Genomic DNA, 24713 nt, shown 5'->3' with positions numbered 1-24713 from the left:
TGTCACTACATCTCAGTGTGTGTCAAAACATCTCAGTGTGTGTCAAAACATCTCAGTGTGTGTCAAAACATCTCAGTGTGTGTCACTACATCTCAGTGTGTGTCACTACATCTCAGTGTGTGTCACAACATCTCAGTGTGTGTCACAATATCTCAGTGTGTGTCACTACATCTCAGTGTGTGTCACTACATCTAAGTGTGTGTCACAATATCTCAGTGTGTGTCACAACATCTCAGTGTGTGTCACAACATCTCAGTGTGTGTCACAATATCTCAGTGTGTGTCACTACATCTCAGTGTGTGTCACTACATCTCAGTGTATGTCACTACATCTAAGTGTGTGTCACTACATCTCAGTGTATGTCACTACATCTAAGTGTGTGTCACTACATCTCAGTGTGTGTCACTACATCTAAGTGTGTGTCAAAACATCTCAGTGTGTGTCATTACATATCAGTGTGTGTCACTACATCTCAGTGTGTGTCACTACATCTCAGTGTGTGTCATTACATATCAGTGTGTGTCACTACATCTCAGTGTGTGTCACTACATCTCAGTGTGTGTCACTACATCTCAGTGTGTGTCACTACATCTCAGTGTATGTCACTACATCTCAGTGTGTGTCACTACATCTCAGTGTGTGTCACAACATCTCAGTGTATACACTGATAACAATCAATTCAAATAAATCCCAAAAACCAATTCTTAAATCTGATTTATCAGTAAAAATCTGAAAGCTGGCATTTCATAAGAATTGTAAACAAGATAGGTGAAGACAACATAACAACATACAGGTAAACTTTTTAAAATATTTCATTGACACATTAAATTTTCAGATATTTATTTTAAGGTATATGGTTTTTTTTTTCTCTGTCACATCCAATGGGTTGAGATAAGGAAATGATGGCATGTTTTCTTGTTGGACTACTAATCTGTGCATACAGGTTGAATTTTTAATCTTTAATTAATTTTTAAATCTTTAATAATTTCTTTAATTGTAGGATAGGGCAACAAGCAAAGCTTTTATACCCCTCTCCCAAAACACAGAAGTGTGTAGCATTACCTGTGGAAATCTTCGTATTTGAGAACATCTCTGCCTTTTGAGCCAAAGAAATGAACCAGCAAGGTGGTATCTTGTACCGGCTCCACAGACTACAAACAGTCAAAGTAATGGATGACCACTTCATCTCAGTGCACACTCCACTCAATTCATAACCAAAACAAGCTCTAAATTTACATTGATTTAATATATCCATAACAGATTCATTAAAACAATTTTCATGTTGCCTCATAAAAAAGATGCCTAAGTGAGAAAATTATCTTAAGAAGAAAATGCATGATTCTGTTCTGATGCATGTTAAAGTAATAAAACAGCCATTCAGAAATACCATTACAAAAACAAATCATAAAACCAGACACAAACAAGTTAGAAATTTTTATATCAATTCATAAAATATTCGTTAATTTGTCTGGAATGTAAAAATATAGAAATAAAAAATTCAAACAAAACAAAAAGAAAGAAAACAGCACTTTTCCAAGACATATACTGGTAATAATCCATGTATTTCAACATGAAGCATTAAACTTATATTATTTATCTATCATAAAACTGGTAAATTAAAATCTATGAACCAAATAGTCTATTAGTATACACCAAATCCAGTGTTCTTCAGAGATTTGTCAAAAACTGTGAGTGGTCAGGAAATCTGCTTCTTTTCAAATTACTGAATGACATTTTCAGGATACAATCTGTTCTATCTCAGTTTACTGAAAATTTAGATCTCAATTTAGCTCTCATCACTATCAACCAAGGAAACTGCACCTTTCCTGTGAGGAATGACTTAGTTTTTGTGTGGAATTTGGAAAACAAAATAATGTAGTTAAAGAATTCCTGATCACTCAACAACAAAAATATGATAAATGAATTCCAATTTTGATATTTTTATTTACTTGAGTCATAAACTTTGAATCTTTGTTCATTTCTTTAGAACTAAAGCATGCAGACCAATGACAGATTTTCACCTAATAATTGAAATTATTGCAAATTAATTGAAAAAAATTGTATCAATTTAAAATTTGACTATTCTATATTCTGTTTGACGGTTGACAGGTGACTGTATACATATAGCTAGGTCCATATCATCAGAAGTGAATCTCACCAGTCAATAATGTAAAATTTGTTAATAACAAACACTCTGAGAACACTGCAGTAGAATTTGTCCACATGAATACACCACCTAATGAAGTAATCTCAAACCTTGCTCAGTGGGTCTTCATTATTTGGTGCATCTTCTTTCTTACTGAAAACACTCTCAAGCTGGAAAAGTCAGATTGAACAAGATTATCAAAGGGAGAAAGGTCTCGGATGAATAAGATTATCAGGGACAGAAAGGTCTTGGAGAGGCATGCGACAAACGGGGGACACAACCACGTATCCCCCCGCCAACCACCAAGATACAGGGAGGGATGGCGAGATTAAAGCGCTGGGGGGGGGGGGGGGGGGGCTTCTTGTCTGTGTGTCCATTACATCTTGAAAAATATCTTAGCCAGTTCACATCTTAGGTCTAAATTTTTTAATTAAAAAATTTGTTCACATAAAAATGAAGGATTTTAAATCAAAATACAAAACTATTTTAATGATAAAATAAAAGTAAACACCAGATATTTAGAATAAAAATTGACAATGCAAACTAAGCTATTCAAGTTGTTTATTCATTTTTTCTCAAAAATAGGCTGATCAGAAACAAATTCAATTTATAAAAGCAATGTGTATACTTTGTAAAGGCTAAATACAGATTACAAAACATCTCCAGATAATTTTTAAGCATGTTGAGCCTATTGGAGGAGTGTGTTTTAGGAGACAAGTTCAGTGACCACAAAACAAACACACACAGAGAATGTGGGGGGTGTCATGTGACACAGATGTGTGGGGGTGTTTGGGGGTGGAAAAGGGGAAAACAAACAAACAGTCAGCAAAATCACACACTCACACAGTTTTATGTGTGTCCGTTAATTATATCTCAGTAATATTTCATAATAGCCATAATACATAATATAGCTACTATATATTTGGCATCATGCAAGGTTGCATCATAACAAATACATTATAGATATGCAGTAATTTTTATTTTTACTGTACTTCTGACTTCAAATTCAATGAACTGATATTCCTGGAATCCCAAAATTATTTTATTCTTCATCCTATAAAGTTTCATTTTCTCAATAAATAAATTATAAGACTTTTAAAACTTCTTTGCTCTTTGAAGCAACGAGTGAGTTATCTAAATATTAGTACATGTATACATAATTTTGTCATGCATGTTTAAGGCGGGGGTACACAAGCCAAATCTTCTGTACAGGGTCTACTGGAGCGCTGACAGACGTGACTCAGCACGTAGAACAAGTCTGATCTTATCTCAGACCAACCCGGAGACATCATTATTACAGGAACCCACTCCCCATTACTAGGAACCCAGGCTCTGTTTCCCAGAAATCTCAACAGTTTTTCTCCTGTATTCTACATATAAAATTTTTCAAAAGTACATATCATTAGCCAAAAGTATCATCTTTGAGCAAATCTACTTTGAGTTTGGTCATTGTGGGCTGAGCCATCAATCTGTCACATATTTCCAGAAGACCCTGCACATATAGGGTGGGGTTACCTCAGCTCCTGCCCCGGGGATTCACTCTCACCCTCAGGCCATCATCAAATAACTAAAGCATGCTGGCAAGTCATTTTTTAAGTGTTACTTTTCATGCATATTAAAATGATTATCCCCAAAACTGAAGCATGCGTCTGAATAGCTGCCGCTCATGAGATATATGTGTGTGTTCTTGGGCAAGGCTAGCCTACATACATGTATATATAGTTTGTGAAGCTGTATAAGACTAGATAAATGTAATGTTTACATTTAGTAAGGCTTGTAATTTTTTCTGTTCTCTGGGAACAAATTTCCTTTCCTGAGGGGGAAGAGTGAAGAAGGATTCCAACTGAAAAATACATGACAAAAAGAAACAAATAAAATCCCGCTCACCAACATATGATCAGGCGATATATCAAATCAGGGGAGGTTACTCTGTTACTCATACTGAGTGCTCACCCAGGCAGATAATACAAGGGAAGGCCAACAATACACAAGGTATGTAGGAATGTATAGAAAGATTTTAACACACTGTGCATATTTAATAATTGCGCATATTATAAGTTCACAGTTTTACATCATTGTGATAAAATTATGTAAAGTTTGTAATTACATACATGTAAACATGTATATGCAAGTATGTAATATATTAATATATCGCAATTTATAATCACAATGGTTTTAATTCAATTATGTTAGTGATTTATCATTTATCAAAATTAAACCCACTGTGAATACATGTACTATCATTAGTTTTCAAAAATGTGTTAATGCTTTATTGATCATTGGGCCATTTTGCATCATGATTGGTACTTTTAAAAAATCGTTAAATTTTAACATTGTGGAAATAAAACAACTTACAGTATTTATTATGCGTAGAGATAGTGATACATGAATGTATGCACCAATTTTTTTGTTTGTCTCCTTTAAGTTATACAATTTTCCCCTCTTGTGAGTCTGAATATTGTGCATATTCTTTATTTACATACCAGTAATAGTACAATAATCTTGTTGCTACTTGAGAGCCCATTATTAATTGAATATAATAAAGGGGATATACACGTAAATACATCCTGTGATATATAGCAAGGGTTCTTTAAATTCATATTAATAGTAACCAATTTTACATTCAATATTAATTTGTGCAAGATATGAGTTGTTCACATTCTTTAAAATCTAATTTATATAAATTAAAAAGCTATCAAAAAAATAAAAATAACTAAAATTAAAAATTGAGTCTTGCAAATAAGCAAACATCTGAACCGTTAAAATTAACTGAACATTTAAAATTACATGTAGCAGAAGTATTGAAGGGATGAAAATTTGGTCAAAAGTGAAACATGATGCAATTTTGGGAAACAAAACAAAATTTACAGGATAGAATGGGAGAAGTCACAGAATGCAAGATGTTCACAACAATCAGACAATTTATAATTCATCCCATCAAATAAACTATCAATTAAAAATTATTCTGCATTAGAGAAGCAAACTGCATGAAATTTTAAGAAAATATTAAAAGCCATGTACAAATCAGAGTTATCTCTCTTTGATCACAGTAAGGTGGTCCATTTTTAATTAAACAGTAAAACTACAACTTCTGCTTTCTCTGTCTTATCTCTGCGACAAGATTTTTTGTGTGATCTGTTAAATAAATATCCAACATCAAAGAAAAGGTAGGCATCAAGAGTATTATAAAAATTTCTGCAGAGATAGCAAATTCAATATTTGACCCCTGAAGGTATCAGAGAAGGCGACAATAGATGACTGTGTCAACAAGCGTAAGTAATTTATACTGGCTGGCTGAAAGCTTTGGGGTTCTACCTCTGGGAACAAAACACAGCCAGGATTCATTGATAAAAAGTGAAAGTTAACATTTCAAGCAAAACTTTGGTTACCCGGAGTCTAGAACACTCATAAATCAACACGGATCAAATATACGTATTGTAAAAATCTATCACAAAATCTCATTTATTTTTCAAAGGGGGTTTTCAATGATTTTAAAAATTGCAAATATGTATCTAACATTTGATAAATATTGATCTCAGATTAATATTTTTCAAAAGAATCTTGTCTTATTACACTTTTTTTATTTATCCTCTTCCCTTTGTGAGAACATTCCACTGTTTATAAATCATAACTCCGAGTGATTCAGGGGATGTTTTAAATACCCGATTTCTTTGTACACATTTATGAAGCAGCTTCTTTTCAGGTCATAAACAATTCATATAGACAAATCTGACAATAAAGAGAAACGTTGAAGTTTCACACCCTATACTCTAAGTGGGGTAAAACAGGCGGGCTTTGAATTGCTTAAGGAGTGTTGCACGGCGGCCAGATCTATATACCTAGGTACAATGTCACACTGCTCCAAGAGCTCTCACACACACAGCCAAATTCCAGCGCTAGCTCACTCAATAGCAGAGACCTTCATTGATAAAGAAAATTGATTGCATAATCCATATACCCAGCAGAATATATTTAGAATGTATGTAGACTTATATTCTCTTTCCTCCCCCCCCCCCTTCCTTCCCATTGGCAAAGCAGGTGCTTTTTATCCCTTTCCTCTCTTCTCTCCCTCCCTCCTTCTCCAGACAAGTAAGTTAGAGTGGGCCAGGGTGTGTGTGCGCTCTCTCTCTCTCTCTCTCTCTCTCTCTCTCTCTCTCAGCCCACCCAGACAAATAACACTCATTCTGGCCTGATCAGCCGGTGGATCACTCCAGAGAACTGATTGTCTCCATCGTTTACAGTAGCACTTGGTCATGTTGACTCACAAAGATTACATGTCTTTTTTCCAAAGGGAACCCATTGTTTGTGGACAGCCAGTATGTAGACTTGCTTTGTATTAGTCAATCCATTTATCAATATTTGATCATCAAATTATTTAAACAAAGGATCAAATATGCTTTTCCTACAGAAAGTTAGACCCTAATTTATTTGAATTCCATTTTCCTTTCTGGTTCTATATCTACAGAGTCCGGTACATGAAAGGTAGAGACCGGGGCAATTAGTCAATCTAGACCACTGAAGAGTCTACAAACTGCTGATACTTGCATATTTTCTAAAACTCTTTTTCTCTCTCTCTACTCTCTCTCTCAACTTCAGAAACTTGCATACTTCTAAAAACTATTACAAGTAATCTGGTCTGTCTCATGCTGTCAGGATTCAGGATTCTGTCAGTCTGTGAGAGAAACTGAAGATCTATGTCAAAAAGTTCTAAATGGAAGAATGAACTCAAATTGAAACTCCAAAATTATGATAACAAATTACTGGTATTCCAGAACATACAGGTAGCCAAAAGAAGTTCTGACCTACATACTTCATATACCGGTATCTATGTGTATCAATGAAATCATTCATTTATATATAATCATTTAATGGTGTCCGTGGTATCGCAGCTAAACAGGAAGTAGAATTCAAATAGTCAAACGACAAACGTTTGATATAATGCTTAAGTATACAAGATATCAAATCAACAGGTACTTTATTTCAACAGATGATCTTATGACACCCCTTATAATACTGTCTACATCAATTAAGATCAGAGCGATTGATACAGTTTATGAATTCATCATGGTATATATCTCAGTCATACAGCACTACTGGTCAACAATCTCATCACACCTAGCTCGTTCTAAATTTGTCAGGTTATATCTCTATAAACCTGATGCAATTCCAGGGTCACATAACCCTCCCCCTGTATCTTGATACAGAGTTTGGAAGCCCCATTTAATTCTGCTCTCACTGTGTATGTATCATTCATAAACTGAATTAAATCATAATGCTTATTCAGAAAGATTGAATACAAAGCATTTTCTGGTTAAAGTTTAGTCATTCCTGTTTGCTTTTGATTAAACATTGTACAACAGACATTGTTAATGAGGGAGCCTGCTGCTTTTGCTCTTTGATGCTGCTCTATGATGTCTGAACTTTCTGCAAATCGCTTTTTGTGATAAATGTTTGGGTTTGTTCTAAGATTCAACTGAAGTAATTCGGTTACATTTTACCAAAAGATAAAAAATAACGTAAAAAACCTTGGGCATGTTGAAGATTTTCTGCATGTTTTGGAGAAGTGGTTTTTTTAGACTGTCCTTGGTTTCATGCATGCATTATGAATGAGATTTTCATCCTCTCATCACTACCCAACATGCCATGAGCCCAAAGATCCCCAAAACGCAAGATGAATCGGCAAGATAAACTAGATTCTGTCGGTCTGAGACTCTGCAGTAAATCAGGGAGAGAGCAAAAAACTGTACATGGTTAAAAACTGTTACAATATTACATTTTGTGAATGGACTCCGCCTTTACTCAACCAAAAATCAGGGGAGATTCACTGGAAACATTAAGATACAGGCTTTTAAGATTTTTTTTCTGGAACCACAGATAAGTCTGACTCGACTCATTTGATAGGGGAGATACCAATACACAGCCAGCCACCTTCTAATTATACGTACCACCAGAAACTCTTTTTTATCCACGATCTGGTTCCCGTCAGTATCGAACATATTAAAAGCTATCCGGAAACCCGACTTGGACTCTGAAAAAGAGGGGAAAAAATTCATGACATTTAAACGCTTTTTCTGTAACAGTCAATGTCTAGGGCAATGACATTAAGCAAGCTTTTGCAGGTGTTTACTTAAATACATGTATAAACCAAAATATGCAATTCTTTGTGAAATTCTACTTATTTGATTAATAGACCTTGGCTGTGCATTTTTTTTTTTGGTCAACAAATTTCGGGATCACATGTATTTTTCGTGTGGATTCGGTGTTGTGTAATTTGTACATAAATGTAAATACTTCCTGCGTACAAATTACACAACACCGAAGATTTAATACAGTACAGGTATTATGCCTTATCTTTGTTAATATATCATGGACTTTCCTTAGATCTATTTATAGCGCTGAGACATGTAGGTAACACCTGAAGGTGTACAACAGCTGTGTGCAGTGACAAGATATGCTGTCCATCACAACAAACAGGTAACTCGTCATCATCGTGTGTAAATTTCATCTACTGCTTGTTCAATCATTTCATTAATTCAGAACACTTCATATTTCCAGTAAGATGTTAGAACGAACCTTGACCCTCGCCTCATGTCTGGTGCATTAACCATACGTAAAAAAAACTAGTTCACCTTAATAAGTCAAGGAGGTGAAATGTCTGGGTTACGTAAGACTCTACACTTTAGAGTTATTTGTGAGTACATTTCGTGACCTTTTGAGCAAGATTCGACTCTGTTATTGAGGAGATTCAGCAGCACCTGCCTCTTTCCAGATAAACTACCCTTACATCAGCCTAAGAAAGCGGCTTGTTGCTATTAAGGGATCTATTTAGCCTATTAACTAGTGCCCATGAAGCCCCAACTGTCAGAATCTCTGTTCTCAAAACACAAACATCGTCAGGTATCAGATGTACCCTTGATAAGCTGATTCAACACTTCTTATCTTTATTCACTTCATGTTTCAGCATTTTGACAATTTGTGTACACCAGGTTTTCCACAGAGCTCTATGCCTGAAGAAGCCATTATACAACAATGGTAATTGCAGATAGACTCTTGAATTCTCCCTTTTTCACCTTGACCCAGTCAGAGCACTCATTGTCAAAGCTGTACCCAAAAACCTGTCTGTCGGTGTCCTCTCTGATTGAGAGCGTTGAGGGGGGCGTGTCAGCAGTCACAGCCTCGCTGCAACAATCTGGTTTATTGTCTCTTTGGTATAATGCCTTGTCAGCATCAACCTATAAAGTCAAGTTTGGAACAATTCTGTCATTGCACTAAGTGTTTAACCTCCCAACGATAATATCATCCATTCATGACTCTACCAAAAACTACCATTCATGACAGTGGGAAATTGGAGCATCGTTGTAGAAATTAATTGTGTGCAACTAATTAGCAATTAAGAGTTTCTGCCTGGGTGTGTGTGTCATTGACCCGTGGAGTTGGGTAGATAAGCCTTGTTCCTTTCAGTGATGACATAAGCCCTGCGATCACAGGCCCTCTACTGGACCGGGTCAGTGGCTCCCCCGACAGGTAGCAACAGGTCTCCCCACAGGTGTAACAGTTAGTATGATAACGGCTGTAATCCACACCTCACCGATGCTATCCTCAATGTCATCATCTCTGGGAATATTTCATTCATAAAAATTCCCAACGTGACAATCTAGACCTAATTGATTCAATACAACAAAGGTGTTACAGCCTGTCCTGTGTGATAACCTTGTTTACTCCAAATTTTTAAGATCTGTTAAAATTAGATCTGATGAAACTCTCATTTTCATCAAATATTTTGAAAAGACTTTATTTGTAACCTTGTTATTTTTAGGTGTGTGTGTTCTATACTTATATTAGTTTGTAATTTGTAATGAAGACTACAAAGTTAGTTCATGTCTGATTAAATAGAAGCATTAATGAAATCCAAATCGAAAGGAAATTCCAGCTCAAATATGTAAATTTTGGATTCTGGCCAACAAGTGTCCTACAAGGCTTTAATATTAAAAGGATAAATGACGGTTTGACAGAGATAAGTATTCTTGTATCATCAGAGGGCCTGGTCGTGAGTCATCGCTCAAAAACAGCCAGAAAATCCAAGTCAATAGTCCCTGCTCACAATTAGACACCAATCAAGGCTGGTTTAAACCCCGTTTCTGTAAGCCGTTTTCACTTAACGAGAAAGACGATGATTCTTACATTCCTCATTATTCTCCATGCAGCTCTATTCTTGCAGCTTCCTGCAGAGATATCAATCTGCTTTCTCCTCCCCTTCCCCACCCTTTCTCCCCCTGCACTATTTTTAGTTGACTGGGTGAATAAATTCTTACGTAAAAAGCATTTGAATGCTCATCCAGATTTCCTGAGCCCTTTCTATATATATAGCCATTGCCCCACATCAAAGCAATCGCCCTTTTAACATTTGAATTTAGACACAAGTTTGGTTAACAGATGCATGTTTCCTTAGCACCGATGTCTGGTTCATTTAGATGCTGAATTTTTATCTGGTAGTCAATTTTAGAGAAACTTCATAGTCTTATTTGAGAATACTAATCAAACTCGCATTTTCAAAGAAGAGTTTTCTCTCCCCGTTATTTCAACATTACAAGAATTGTTCTGAAGTTGTCTTATTTCTAAATCCTTTATTATAGGAGCATTTTGTTTAAATAATACTGGCATTTCAAATACTTTTGGCTTAATCCTTAATGTAAAAGCGACAATCCGTGTAATTTATTTATCTATCAAGCATAATATACTTTGTCTGCTTTTGTGCTTTCTGATCTATTAAGAAAAAATGATTGATTGATTATAATTAGACACACAAATATTTAAGGAAGAAAAAATGTGTTCTTTTTATAACATACATTGACAAATGGGTAGGAATTTCTGGACGAATATTTGACCTTATTGATCATACAAAGAATGCAGTTAATCTATTTAAAGGGACTTAAACATGATTTTAGCTCAAAATTTTTTAATTTTATCAATATCAATCTATTTTTAATTTCTAGAATGGTTAATATGCTTATTGTTAATACTTCCTCAAAATTTGAAAGTCAAATATCGAGATTCTTGGACGGATTGCTCTCCCCTCCACACTTTCTTTACAGCAGACACTTTTCTTAACTTTTATATAATAAATTAAAATATCATGGATTTGCCCCCCCCCCCTTTTCCACTTTTGTAGGAGCATGTAATAAATGAAACTGCAAGTAAGGAATTGAAGTTACAGTTAGGGTTTTTGTTTTCCATGAATTTGAGAATTCACCCTTTTTTAATTGCTTGTCAAGATGATTTTGATGAAGCTGCCCCACACACATTCAAAAACAAAACGTGTTTGTATACCCTTTCATATTTCATATAGTTGGAAACTTTTAAAAACGCCTTTCAGTTGATTTTGCATCTTAATATAACAAATACAATTTTTTTTTAAAATCCCTATTTAATCTCCAGCTTTCAAGCTTACATGCACTTATATGATATGTGTACATTCTCGCATTATCACTGGTGTGAGATAGGTTTGTCTGGTGTGAGATCGGTTTGTCCGGTGTGAGACAGCAGTGTGAGATTTTTCTGTCTTACACTGTGTATTACTACGCCGTTTTGAAATGTAAACAAACCTCTGCTGTAGGAAAATGCAAAATGGTGTATTGAGATTATTCATTTAGTAATTGTGTTGCTAAATTAATTACAATTTATCATATTTTTAATTAAAAAACTGTCGTATGCTCTCATTTTGACTTGCACTATTTAAAGCACCTGGAGGGATAATTCGAAAGTAATCTTTTGAACGTCATAACAGAAAGTTGTCAAACATCATTTTTTAAGGTAATATAATGCGAGAAAAATAATCATTCATTATATGCTCGTGTGGGATGGTGAGATTCCACCTCGGGGCCAAGATTAATGGTCTAGGACTCAGCAAAGCCTCGTCCTAGACTGTGAATCTTGTCCCCTCGGTGGAATTTCACTATCCCACACTCATAATAATGAATGATTCTATTATTCCTTAAAAAAATTAATTAATAAAATAATTGAATTTCAAGTGATACTAGTATATATGTACATGTTCTAGATTGAAAAAAAAGACTGACATTCCATCTTAAATTTGCACGTTCCATTTATAAATTTATGATCAGTAGCGAAAATTAAAATTCATAACTGATAAGATAGCCTAATTGATACATGCATGCTTCCATTGAATAATTTTGTTTAGTCAGGCAAGCTTTTTGGAAAGCTATTACTTATTCTTGTTAACATGTGTTTTTTCTCATAAGTTTGAATCAAATGGTGTTTCTTTTGTTGATAATATCATTTATGAACACATTGAATCAGTTAATCTTGTCTGTCGAGAGTCATTTTGTTAAAGAAATGGTAATTTCTTTACTATACATTATTTATATATAGCTTTGTTTACAAAAACATTGAATTCTTACTTCTGTATCTTGCTTGAAACTTGACTTCATTCATATTTTGGTCATTCATTCAAAATGGACAAGTAAACCATTTTAGAATAAAAAATGAAATATAAAATTATCACCTGAAATCTTGTCAAAGTCCCTTTAAATGTGTAATTTAAAAGATAATTGTCGTTCAGTATAATTCTTTACTTTCAGTAAACGTTCATAGCTTTAAATAGCAGGAAAGTATTCAATGCTTGGATATTCAAGGTCTGGATATTCCAGGCTGTCATCGCTATATATATCACAATGCATCCCTTGTCCTTTTGTGAAAACTTTTATTAAGAGGTCAACATAAGTAATGTAACAATTTTATAGGCCAGTCAACAACCTCTGAGTTACAGCTATTTACCCAACTTTACCCAACAGCTTTGAATTTGCTAAGACTAGTAGTTTGATCCCTTTTACACTGTCTGGCAATCTTGAGCAAAAAAGGCTTCATCAAACCCTAGTGGCATCATTTACACTGTCTGCTGAGAGTCACTCTACACCTGTTGTTGTACCTGTGTACTGGGCAGAATGCCTGACCACCCCACAGCCTTCCTCCATCTGTTGCCCTACATTCCTGGGCTGGTCAGTTGACCTTTGTCCTGGGTTAAGGACAGTCCAGCAGCTGTCCCTCTGAGTCACTGACCAGTTCCTGACATCATCATCACATAGCCACAGACTAGGTTAAGATTAGTTAATGGGTAGAAGTCTACAAGTATCTTACAACTGTCATAAACATCATCATCATCACCATCATCATCATACTACAGCCACAGATTAGGTTAAGATTAGTTAATGGGTAGAAGTCTACAAGTATCTTACAACTGTCATAAACATCATCATCATCATCATCATCATCATCATCACCATCATCATCATCATCATACTACTACAGCCACAGACTAAATAGACTTCAACAAGTACCCTAACATCATCATAAACATCATACATCTATAAACTTGCGATCATCATCATCATCATCATCATCATCATCATCATCATCATCATCATCATCATCATCATCATCCAGCCACAGATTGATGTAGATATCTACATGAGGTAAACTGATAAACTAGATCTAGACAGATAGACTGAGGTAAATGACCAGAGAAAGAAAGGGACAAGTACCAAGCAAAAAAACCACCAGTTAAACCTATAACACAGTTGGTACGGAAAAAATTATCAATTTGTATTAATTTTTCCAATCTGTGTCTAATTTTAATGGCAGTTTGGGTAAAAATAATTTAATAATCCTGTCAGAATTGATAGCATCCTTCCTCTTATATAAAGGGCCTCATTTCCATTAGATGTGGCTGGTTCTTTCATTTGATGCCTTCATCTTGGCCCCGGATTTGTCCTATCAAAGCAACCTCCTCTCTATCAACAGATGCATCAACACACTCATTCAAACAAGTCAATTTGCTGCCATGACATAAAACAAGATTAAAAACGCTTAATCTCAGCGAGTCATCATTTAGGCTCTTTTAATAATTTCAATCCGGATAGAAATTCCAGTAGCATTCAGGTGGCATCCATTTGCATAAAGTGTGTCCACTTGATGTAAGGCAGGGGCATAAAGGCATGGAATGCATGGGCCATATGCTCTTCTATCTTAACAAAGCCTGACCCCTGCCAGTCAGGCATGGGGGACAGAAAGCCAGAAACTCAGACCTGGGTGGGATGAGCCCATTCTCCCAACAGATGGCCATTTTTCACCTGCCTTCCCTACATAAACACTGCTATTACAGCCCTTGTTAAGGCAAGCCAGTTAATTAATCACCAGCCATATTTACAATGGTGGGTTGAACTCTGTCGCGTGGGCATCACTGTTTGATCTCCAAATCTCCTCTACATTGTTGCCAAATATGTAGTGGTGAAATTGTTGTCATTTTTTAACTTCACAACACTGTTATTAATATTGAAGCAAAACTTCAGAGAGTCTGCAAGTTCTTGACTTTAGGCAAATTTACATCCAAATTTGTTTCTTGCACTTGAAAATTCAATGATTTACTGTCGTCTTCAAGAACAGAGAATTCCTATTTTCAAATTTCTGAATATCCCCAAATAATAAGCTTTAAATTACAAGCGTATTAATCAAACGCATGGACTTTCACCCTGACATGAACATGTTTGACTTAATTGCCTTGCGACCATTACAATTACCAGCATGCATTGCTGTTTGTTCAGAACCAACTAGTTGTTTGGGTCGGCTCTCTCCTTTAGTTCTGGTCTAAGATGGTCACCAATGACAGATAAATTACAGGTTACCCCTGGATTAAGTTTGAAATTTAATGCCTTTAAGGCTTGTTGCTTTTCTTCTGCAAGGAATTTTCACATCTGCCATTAATGAATACTTTCCAAAAAAATGGATTCTTTAATTAAACAAATATTTAGTGCAGGATGTCAAAATGGTCACAAATAATATAAAGCTTGGTCTTGTTTACTGACAAGATGAGTATGATACCATTACATGTAATGCATCTACTCTCTGCCAAGAAATAGTTTTTACTTCCACAAGGAGTTGATGCTTTCTGTCAGGTCTTTTTTTTTTTTTTCGTTTTTTTTTTCGTTTTTTTTTTTTTTTTTGCAATAGTTCAGGTCTGGGACCACCAAATGAGTGATGTCCCCTGGTTTTACTTACACAGATTTGGGACCAATGAAAGGGGAGATCCTACTAGATTTACTAGAACTTACTTGAAAGGCTGGGACTGATTGAGCAGGGTGATGTCCCCTGGCTATACTTTTTACCTGGGAAGGGGTGATATCCCCTGGCTATAGTTAATAGAGGTTGTTATGTCCCTTGGCTATACTTACTGAGGGGATCTCCCCTGGCTATACTTACTGAGGGAGGGAATGGGGATGTCCCCTGGCTATACTTACTGAGGGACGGATATGTCCCCTGGCTATACCTACTGAGGGAGGGGGATGTCCCCTGGCTATACCTACTGAAGGAGGGGGTGCTCCTTGGCTATACTTACTTGTTAGGACACATAGTAGAAACAGGTACTCTGTGTAGGAGATCAGACCTGAAAAACAGAATCAAATGTTAACACAACAGCAAGCTGAGCATTAAGATATTGGTAATGTATGGAAAACTATTACCATTGACAGGCTCAGATAACAGGCTAAGGGCTCATGCTAATCTGATTACAGAGCAAAAGCTTATCTTCTCGTAAACTACATAAAAACACAACTTGTTACAATGTGCATGTACTGTGTTTTTAGTGATTGATCTTCTGTGAGTAGTTCTTGGCAACAGATCTGTGCCACTCTGTTCCGAAAATTGTGGGAAACATATAAAAAAAAATTCCTTCACCACATATTAATACATATCTATATTTCAGATCAAATATTTGGAACGAAGCAAAATCTTCTTAAAATGAATGGAAAAAGACAAACTTTAAGATAGCATGGATAACATATTATGGACTCCCCTAAATGGATTGGAACTAGGTCACTTACATACAGAAATTTTTTAGCTTAATTCATGGAAATTAATTTTCTTAGGCTGAGTGATCATAAGGCCAGACTTTGAGACAAATAGGTCTATATGTATAGGAGAGTAAGAGTACTTTGTAATATGTCATTAAATGATGTAGATGTGGAGCTGAGAGGCCTGATCCTAACAAAACAGATCAGGGGAACAAAAGTGAAGATGAAGCACTCCAAAGCTGTGGTCACTAAATAAGACATGGAATCAGTTTACTGTCCATTCAGGTAATCACCAGGTAATAATAGCTACAGGTGAACAGGTCTCAGCCTCTCCAACATCAAAGTCAGTCCAGGCATCAGGTGAATAGAAAGGGCCCAGAGTGACTTCACCCCGGACAAAGGGCCCCGGACCCCTGGCCGCGCTCCATCAGACCAGGGTGATTACAGTTTTAAAGAGACAGAACCAGGGCGGTGGGAGGATAATTGATTTTAACTGGACATCAAGGAGTTTAAGGATTACCCCTGTCATCTCCTCACAATCAACGGTTTAAAAGTTTAGCTCAGTTAAATATCATTATTCTACCACAAAAATCTGATTAACTAGCATTGGCCACGGGATTCCAGCCGAGGTGAGCTGTTTCTATTATTGAGGATGTGAAGATCTCATTGACTGTGTCCACTCGCGGCAGAAAAGCAGTCTGTTGTTACGCCGGCCATTAGTCACCATTCCAAAACCAACTCTGACAGTCCTTAAACCTACCGCAGAATTCCGCAGGTCCAAACTCTACCGAACTGAAATTAATTACCACGGTTTTAAAACACTGATGTGAATTTAAAAACAGTGAAACTCCTTTTATCTGTCTGATATCAAGTGTAGACAGAGGCAGGCGAATAAACAATATAGGGTCTTGGTTTCAATTTAGACTGATTAAAAAGCTATTCTTAAGTTTGCACTCTGTTGATTGAGGCTGGGTTTATTTATACCAGGAAGGGTTTGTCTTTTAAGTTACTTTCATCTTTACAGAGAGATGTAATCCCCAGCTGGCTGTGAGTAAATACTCATATACACCTTATTTTTAGATTTATTAGATTTCATACAAATCAGACCAACTGAAAAATTACACCTGCATTCATACTTTTGGGCCTCCCGATTTTCCTTAATGTGCATTATGCATCCAACAGACCTGATACCTGAGCTGTACAATCCTGTAAATATAATTACAGCCATTATAATTCTGATAGACCAGTCGCCATAATTAAATCGTGGTCCAGATTCCGTGGTCGGACACGGAGTGGCCCTCACTAACCACGGGGTTGTGTTTTGCAAGTGTTTGGGCGACACTGAGACCCCACTCATTCTCAGCAGATGCCGGACCGAGTGGCCACGTGCCGCCTTTGTAATAACGAATTACAGCCAGCCGAGGTGACAATGGTTATTTTACATGTGCACACATTCAATACCACCACTGCTGCATCTCATTTTTCCCCAGCACAAAATCCACCCATCTGGCCAATAATCCTATCAGAATTAGTGAGTGGAAAAGAAAAGCGGAAAAGACACATCAATTTCAGATCTAAAATACATTCTACACATTTATTTGATTTCCAAGAATTCTATCTAAATCAAGTAGTAGAATATTTCTGTGTTTGAGAAAATCCAAATGAATATTTCCCTTTGCTTTATATGTTTTTTTGTGGTTTTTAATAGATTTTTGTTTTAGATGATTGTTTTTTAAATTTATCTGGAAACCCTGCTTGCATAAAATAAATCTACATTATTAATTTTGCAATCATTCATCATAAAGACAGGCAAATTATGCAATACTTAATCAAACTAATGTCATGTAACAAATAAGGCAGTGAACTCAACAAAACAGCCGAACAATTCTAATATAAACTTTCCAGGAATTTGACACGTAGATTGTAAAAAGTTGTCTTCCTGAATTTTAAGTAGCAAATATTTTTCTTTGTATTCAAGCTGTAACCATTATCTAAACAATCATTAACCCCATTAAAAAGTAAACAAACCCAGTGCTTAAAGTAATTAGCTGTCAATTAACATCTTAGCCACATTGGTCAGTGTGATTGTTGGGTCATTTTAATTGCTTATCAACAATGAGGGCACCTGCTATGAACACAGACGGCTCAACACGAGGAAACAACAGCTCACCCCCACAAACAATAACAAGACATTCTATCACAATCAACAAAAATGTGGATTATCTAGGGATTATTCAAAAGTCCTTGCTACAATTGTGTGGTGATTGTTTGGGGTGGGAATTTTTACAGATTAGGTGGTCATCTTACCTGTGAGGGGACAGTTAGTGACTCACCTGTCATCACTGTATATTTATTACTTATCTGGTCAGAGCAGCCATAGGTATTGGACTGATAATCTCATCATTTCTGTGACCATATGAAGGTAGGCTTACTGGTTTTTCAAAAATTTTCTTTATAGGCTTTATCCAAAACTACTTCTTTTTAGCTTAATAATTCATACTGATAACAACTTAAATAATTCTTTTAAGAATGCATTTCATAAGATAATTTCTCATGAATAGTATGTTATGTCCTTTTTTCTATTTTATTGTGTGTTGAAAATCCTCGAGGTTATGTAATCACATGTAACTGAGTTTTTGTGCATGTATTCATTTCCCTTCCATCATTCTTAAAATGGGTCCTTTGGAGTCTTCCCTTCTAACCTTTCCCGGCACCCCTAGTCTTACATGCATGATACATGTACATCCTGGCCCTTCAATCCTTTGATGTCTTTGAACCGACTACTTGGACAAAGCGGTCTGCAGGAACTCTAAACATATTGAGCAACAATATAAACTGACTGGATAAGCCAGCCACAACACTTGACTGACAGACAGGCCCAACCACTTTCTCTTCTTGGGTGGCGGGGGAGAAGCAGACATTTTTCAGGAAGAATTGTTTATAATTGAATTACTTAACACTCAAACCTCTCGCTGGATCTGGAATTATCCTCATTGGAGAATTATGGCTGGTAACTTTAGAGGGGTCATGGTCATGATCCGCATTTCTCCCTTTTCAATTCAGGTTAAAATTTGCCTACTTACAAATGTACAGCCATAAATATATACATATATATTTTTTTAATTCTGTGGTAGAATCTCCTAACATCGACAGATCAATTTAAACCAAACCTAGACAACAGTGATTTGCCTGTTACAAACTACCTTGTCAATAAATAGGAGCACTTTTAGAGGGTTTTTAGGGCTGTAAATGTTCCCATTTACCAATAAAATTCCCATCAATGATCTGATCCTTCAATGAATGTTAAACCACATCAACCTCCCCACTGACATTACTAATGAATGAAAATAATTCATTCAGGGCGATTGGGCCAGACCAGTATTTTTGTTCTATAAGCATTGGTCCCAGTTTAACACTTGATTAATGACATACAAGTCTGTAAATTCAGAAACCTGCAACAGCTATTTTAGAACATCCATAGAAGAGGCCGAATATGTGACATAAACTCCTGTAATTTCATTTCTTAGTGACAATGTTTTCTACAATCCTATTAGATTTTGGGACAGAGTGACCACTAAGCAACAGGCACTTGTTCCTCCAACGCCCCTTTGCCTGGGTTTATGCATACCTACAGCACCGTAAACCCTCTACCGTTTAACTGTACCATACAGTACAACTCATCTCTCTGTCCTTTAACTGTAACCATCCCTTCTTTATAAGTCTGCTTATCCCCTCCCTGCTAACAAGTATTTGTCCCTGTTAACAAGTATTTGTCCCTGCTTACAAGTATTTGTGCCCCTCAGCACTGCTAACCCCCTCCTGTTAACAAGTGTTTGTCTCTGTTCAAAAGTATTTATGCCCCTAAGCACTGCTAACCCCCTCCCTGTTAACAAATATTTGTCCATGTTAATAAGTATTTGTCCCTGTTACCAAGTATTTGTGCTCTACAGCACTACTAACCCCCTCTCTGTTAACAAGTATTTGTCCCTACTTACAAGTGTTTGTGCCCCACATCATTGTAACCCCCTATACCAAGTACCGGTATGTGCAATATAAGGCATGTGCAGGCTAAACCCCCCTGTCAGCACACCCTGTACTTTGCATTGCGGCCTCTGACCGAGAAACTCCATAGCTTGTCTGTGGGTTTGTCATTGAATGAATGGCCCATTCTTTGTCAATATGTCATAAGTACAGAGTATATCAAAGGTCACATACTAAAATGTACATTGTTTGACTGGGGTATCACCATCAAAGACGACTCTGATTAAAAAACTGTTTATATGAGCAAAACTGCTATTGCTGAAAAGATAAGACGGCCAAAGGTTCGACCCTTCACACCTTGCCTCTGATTGCGCTATCTTGGAGCCGTTCGTTCAAATTAACAAAAATAATTCTTTTATCTGTTTTTTCTTTACACAACTAAATGCATTTAGAAACAGTCCTATCAAAGAATGCACTATTGATATGCCTTGGAAAAAGTTGTATACATCATAGAAGAAAAATAATCAAAACATACATAACAGTTGTCAATCCAGTGGGTTTATTTCATAAATCAAAGACCTCCATAGCTTCTTGTACCATGATTTTTTATCATTTTAACATAAACTCTATCTCAGGGGATGAACTCTTATAAATAAACCAAAAATTCAACAACAAAAAACAAAAACAACCCTGACATATCTAAAAAAATTCCTATCATTTCAAGTTAAACATGTACTGTCTTCAAATGAACATTCAAAGATGTTTTATTTTATCTAATCTTGTCCTAAACACCATTAAAACTCTACAATGGAATGAGGAGGGGGAAACTGGATCTGTTTGTAGTTCTCTAGTTGGGTCAATGAATCCCGGTCAGCAATCAAGGCTTTACCCCTAGGCTCCATCAATAAGACAACCACTCTGAGGGATTGTGGGTTTTGACTGTAGCCGCTACAGAGACTTCAATCTCAGCCAAGTGGCCCGTTAATCTACAGCGTACACCTTAAAACATGATCCTGCCGTTTTTTGAGGTGGTGCAATGCCACTTTGCCTCCAGTATTAGCACTTGTCTTGTCTGTAGGTAATTTTCTATCTGGTCAGGTATCTGAGGAGCTGCTTTCCCACTACTATGGACATCCTGTCCATTGCCAAATTCTCCATTAAGCAGACTGTTGATAACAAGCCTGTAACAAATACTCTCAAGGTCATCTGCAATATCACTGTTAATCCGCCTGTAGTAAGGTTGGTCCATTGTGGGACGGGATGATTCAATCGGATGATGAGGCAGACATCAACAGATGGGGGTTGGGGTGTAAAAGCCATGAATAAGACATTGAAGTGTGGGGGAGGCTGAAGAAAATCAACACTCAGATCACTCACAGTACAGACCTCCGCAGTGGAGGGCCCACACGAATCAATTTGATTACACAAACATTATTTGCTTACAGCTTCAGATATTGCGACTGAAAAATGTCTGGAAAGTCCATTTTGAATCATGTCATCAACATCTCATATAACGACAATAGTCATTATAAATACAACATTTTTTTACAGAATCGTCTAGATTGTTGCTAATCACCCAGACATTGAAGAAAGAGAGAGTAAGAGAGAGAGACGTTACTGTAAATGAGGGTTTGATCCTAGGACACCTGCATGGAGAAAAGTGAGTAGCTTTCATGTCAGTAAATTGTGCTAATGATCGGAGTGTTGCCTGACCTGAGGGGGTAACACAAAGTACACCTTCTTGTCCGACTAAACCAAGGCTTAGACCTGGCTTGTTTGGCTGCAAACCTCTAAAAATCTTTTCACGAGATAATTTAATGAAAAATTTGACAAGTTCAAAAGAATGATCTTGCTAATGAATGTGATAAGAAATTCAGGGAAGCTTTTATATCTACATGTAAGAGATAAATGCTGGCTTTATTGCTTGCAGCACAATTAACTGTTCTACGACTGAATTACAGCAACAAAACCTTCAAAACTGAGATAAGTTTTAATACTTTAATAAATAAGCAAACAGGAAAAAGAAATGATCTAGTAATCTTCATGTTCAGGCATCAATAAGTAAGAAATGTTGATGCTTTTCTTTCAAGTAATATGGTTAAAATTCATTTGCCTAAAGTAAAATCTATGGCCCCAATTTTATAAACTATCTGTAAATGTATGTAGGCAATTGTAATCTGCTCTAGAAGGCTATGCATGTCCGCTTTTCATAAGAGAATAGCTGACATAATAGATGCTCATACTGTACCTTTGTCATGGAGATTGCGAAATAGTTTGGTACTGCCGTAGCGCCGATTTGGAGTACGCTTCAACCAGCCAGCAACTTCACCATCCGTTAAGCTGGCTCTTCCAATTCTTGCTAAAAAAAAAAAAAAGTTGCAAATCTTTAGATATTGTTCCAAACCTACTTGATGCATTTACTGCTTCAATGACTTAAAGCATATCTTTATTATTGATTAGATTCTGCATCTCTTTAGGTATCTCTCGAATTTTCATTCATCATTCCTCGTATCATCTTCTCCCAGAACATTAATATAATGCATCATTACTAAGTTTAGAAAAAGCTTTTAGATGAAATTGTGTGCAGAAAGTAATCTCAACAGATTCAATTTTCAAATTCCATGTACTATTATATCATAAACTGTCTCCTCTAATTCACTGAGGTTAGAATGAATTCAAAACATTTTCACACAGAGTGAGCTTTGTGCAGTATTGACCTAAAAGTGCACTCATATTTCAACTTAACAATGAGAAATATTTTGCTCGGACATCAAAAGAGCGAGACAAAACAAAATACCTAAGTGTACAAAAACGCATTGGAACCTATACTTATTAGAAATGATTGCATGACGCCATGGCAGACACTGCATTCTTGAGATGATTTTCTCTTATGAGACTTCATTTATTGTCACTACCAACGAGCAAAAAATACATGTATGCTAAATCCTTATTAATTTGATATGACAACGAAATATTTCAAGGTCAAACGACCATCAGTCCGTCTGCCTGTCTGTCTAACAATGCCGCGACATGGGCCGGGGTTGTATATCAAATTGAGGGGCCTCCGATACCCTCACGAAACAATGGGTGTTGAAGCAGACCTTGCTCCAACCAGCACACAATGAAAGTAGCAACATGGGATGAGAAAGGCCAGATCTTGTCTGATAATGCATGGTATACCACTGCTTGTGTTACATAGAGAGGAGGGGCTGCAGGCAAACTATAGCCTTAAACTTGGCCTTATATCTATTGTAACACTGGATCAACATATCAACAGAATTATCCCAGACAAAATTTGCTTTTTTCATTCTAATAATTCACGAAAATGCACATTGTTGGCCTGCATCATTTTTTAATCGAAAGGTGTAGGTTTTAATAAGTGAATTATTTGCATTGTAAGAAAAAAACAGCATAAAACTATCAATACTTGTTTTATGAAAGGTTATAAATGTCATCTCATAAATCAGAATGAAGACAACAATATATTCTCATTGACAATTCATATATTTTTTTAGTTCTATTTTCAGCATGAATTTATCGCTTTTTCCAAGAACTAAGCGTTCTAAATGTTTTTCTGATCAATTCATTTTATAATGATCAATATATATAATAAATCATGCAGAGATATCAATGCACTAAAGAACAATTTAAATTTTAATCTATGCTGTAGATTTCAAAATCTTTACCTACATGAAATTACAGAGTACCATGGTTGTAACTGGTTTACACTTCAAACCAAATCATTAAATAAATTAAGTCCTAAAATGACTGTTACAACAGCGATACTACTTCCATATAAATCTACTAATCTACGTTTATGACATCTATAATCTATATGACAGTCTATTAAGCACCTTGTAAGTTGACACAACAAACGACAGATAATCAACATCAAAAGATGGACGCTATCTTATCGCTGTATCTCCCGCATTACACAATGCACGTTCGTGGAGTCCAGTTTACCTTCGATTATTACAATATTGACTTAAATCAGCAAGTGTGTGCACATTTTATATAGCCTGGCCGGAGCTTGTGTTTTGAAGAACAAACAAGAGGCTCTGATCAGCTTATTAACGCGACAACGGAATGCTGGATAGAAAAAATGACTGTTTGCATTTACATTCAATGATATACGCCAATTTAAATTGAAAGATTTTGTAGCAATTTACTCTGGGTCTGAGTAACTTGTTAAAGTGACATTATTAGGTGGTCTGAACATGCTATGGATGAATGGAAGGGATTGGAGACCTGTATTGGAGCTTATAATGATCATTCCTTACATGCTTCGATCAGAATGGTACACATAAATACACTCATGTATTTTACCATTGTATGTCGAGTGTTTGTCATTAATCAAACACAAAGACTCTCAAATTCACAAAGAAAAGCCGCGTCAGACAAGATTTCTAATTTATCCGTAAGTTACGGGCCCAACACAAATTTTATTTATGTACAATATATGTACAATAAAGGTTAATTTATGACAAAATTTAGCCAATTCTGAATGAAACTTGTACACCAATGATTTTATTGGGGATTAAGAAACAAATAAAGACCACAATTGACCAACAGTGACAATGCGTCTGTAACATACGGATTCTATAAATCATCAGAATTGACACTCCTCTAATGCTAGGATTTTGTAAAGTGTTATATACATCCCAATGAAAAAAATCACATAACATTCGACATGGTTCTGAAGTGAATGGATCATTTTGTGCAGT

The 24713-nt window shown here is 36.1% G+C and overlaps 2 protein-coding genes across 5 annotated transcripts in view; one reads left to right on the top strand and one right to left on the bottom strand.

Annotated features, from left to right (window-relative positions):
* Window positions 1-24713, bottom strand: part of LOC128155376 (calcium uptake protein 3, mitochondrial-like) — a 39767-nt gene that overhangs the window by 6527 nt on the left and 8527 nt on the right. Inside the window, exons 3-8 of one of the 4 annotated variants that reach the window (XM_052817060.1) lie at window positions 22238-22348; window positions 15555-15602; window positions 8092-8174; window positions 3909-3989; window positions 2257-2316; window positions 1063-1151 (exon numbers count right to left, since the gene is read on the bottom strand). In XM_052817060.1, the coding sequence (XP_052673020.1) occupies window positions 1063-1151; window positions 2257-2316; window positions 3909-3989; window positions 8092-8174; window positions 15555-15602; window positions 22238-22348 (472 nt within the window). The remainder of the gene's footprint in view (window positions 1-1062; window positions 1152-2256; window positions 2317-3908; window positions 3990-8091; window positions 8175-15554; window positions 15603-22237; window positions 22349-24713) is intronic. The other 3 variants (XM_052817061.1, XM_052817062.1, XM_052817063.1) reach the window with 3 other exon arrangements.
* Window positions 8605-24713, top strand: part of LOC128155377 (uncharacterized) — a 29072-nt gene continuing 12963 nt past the window's right edge. The window contains exons 1-2 of the mRNA XM_052817065.1: window positions 8605-8620; window positions 21541-21649. The gene's annotated coding sequence lies outside the window, so the exon portion shown is untranslated. The remainder of the gene's footprint in view (window positions 8621-21540; window positions 21650-24713) is intronic.

This window comes from Crassostrea angulata, chromosome 7 (genome assembly GCF_025612915.1).
Source record: "Crassostrea angulata isolate pt1a10 chromosome 7, ASM2561291v2, whole genome shotgun sequence".
NCBI classification, from domain to species: domain Eukaryota; kingdom Metazoa; phylum Mollusca; class Bivalvia; order Ostreida; family Ostreidae; genus Magallana; species Magallana angulata.
This window is presented reverse-complemented; position numbering and strand designations above follow the sequence as displayed.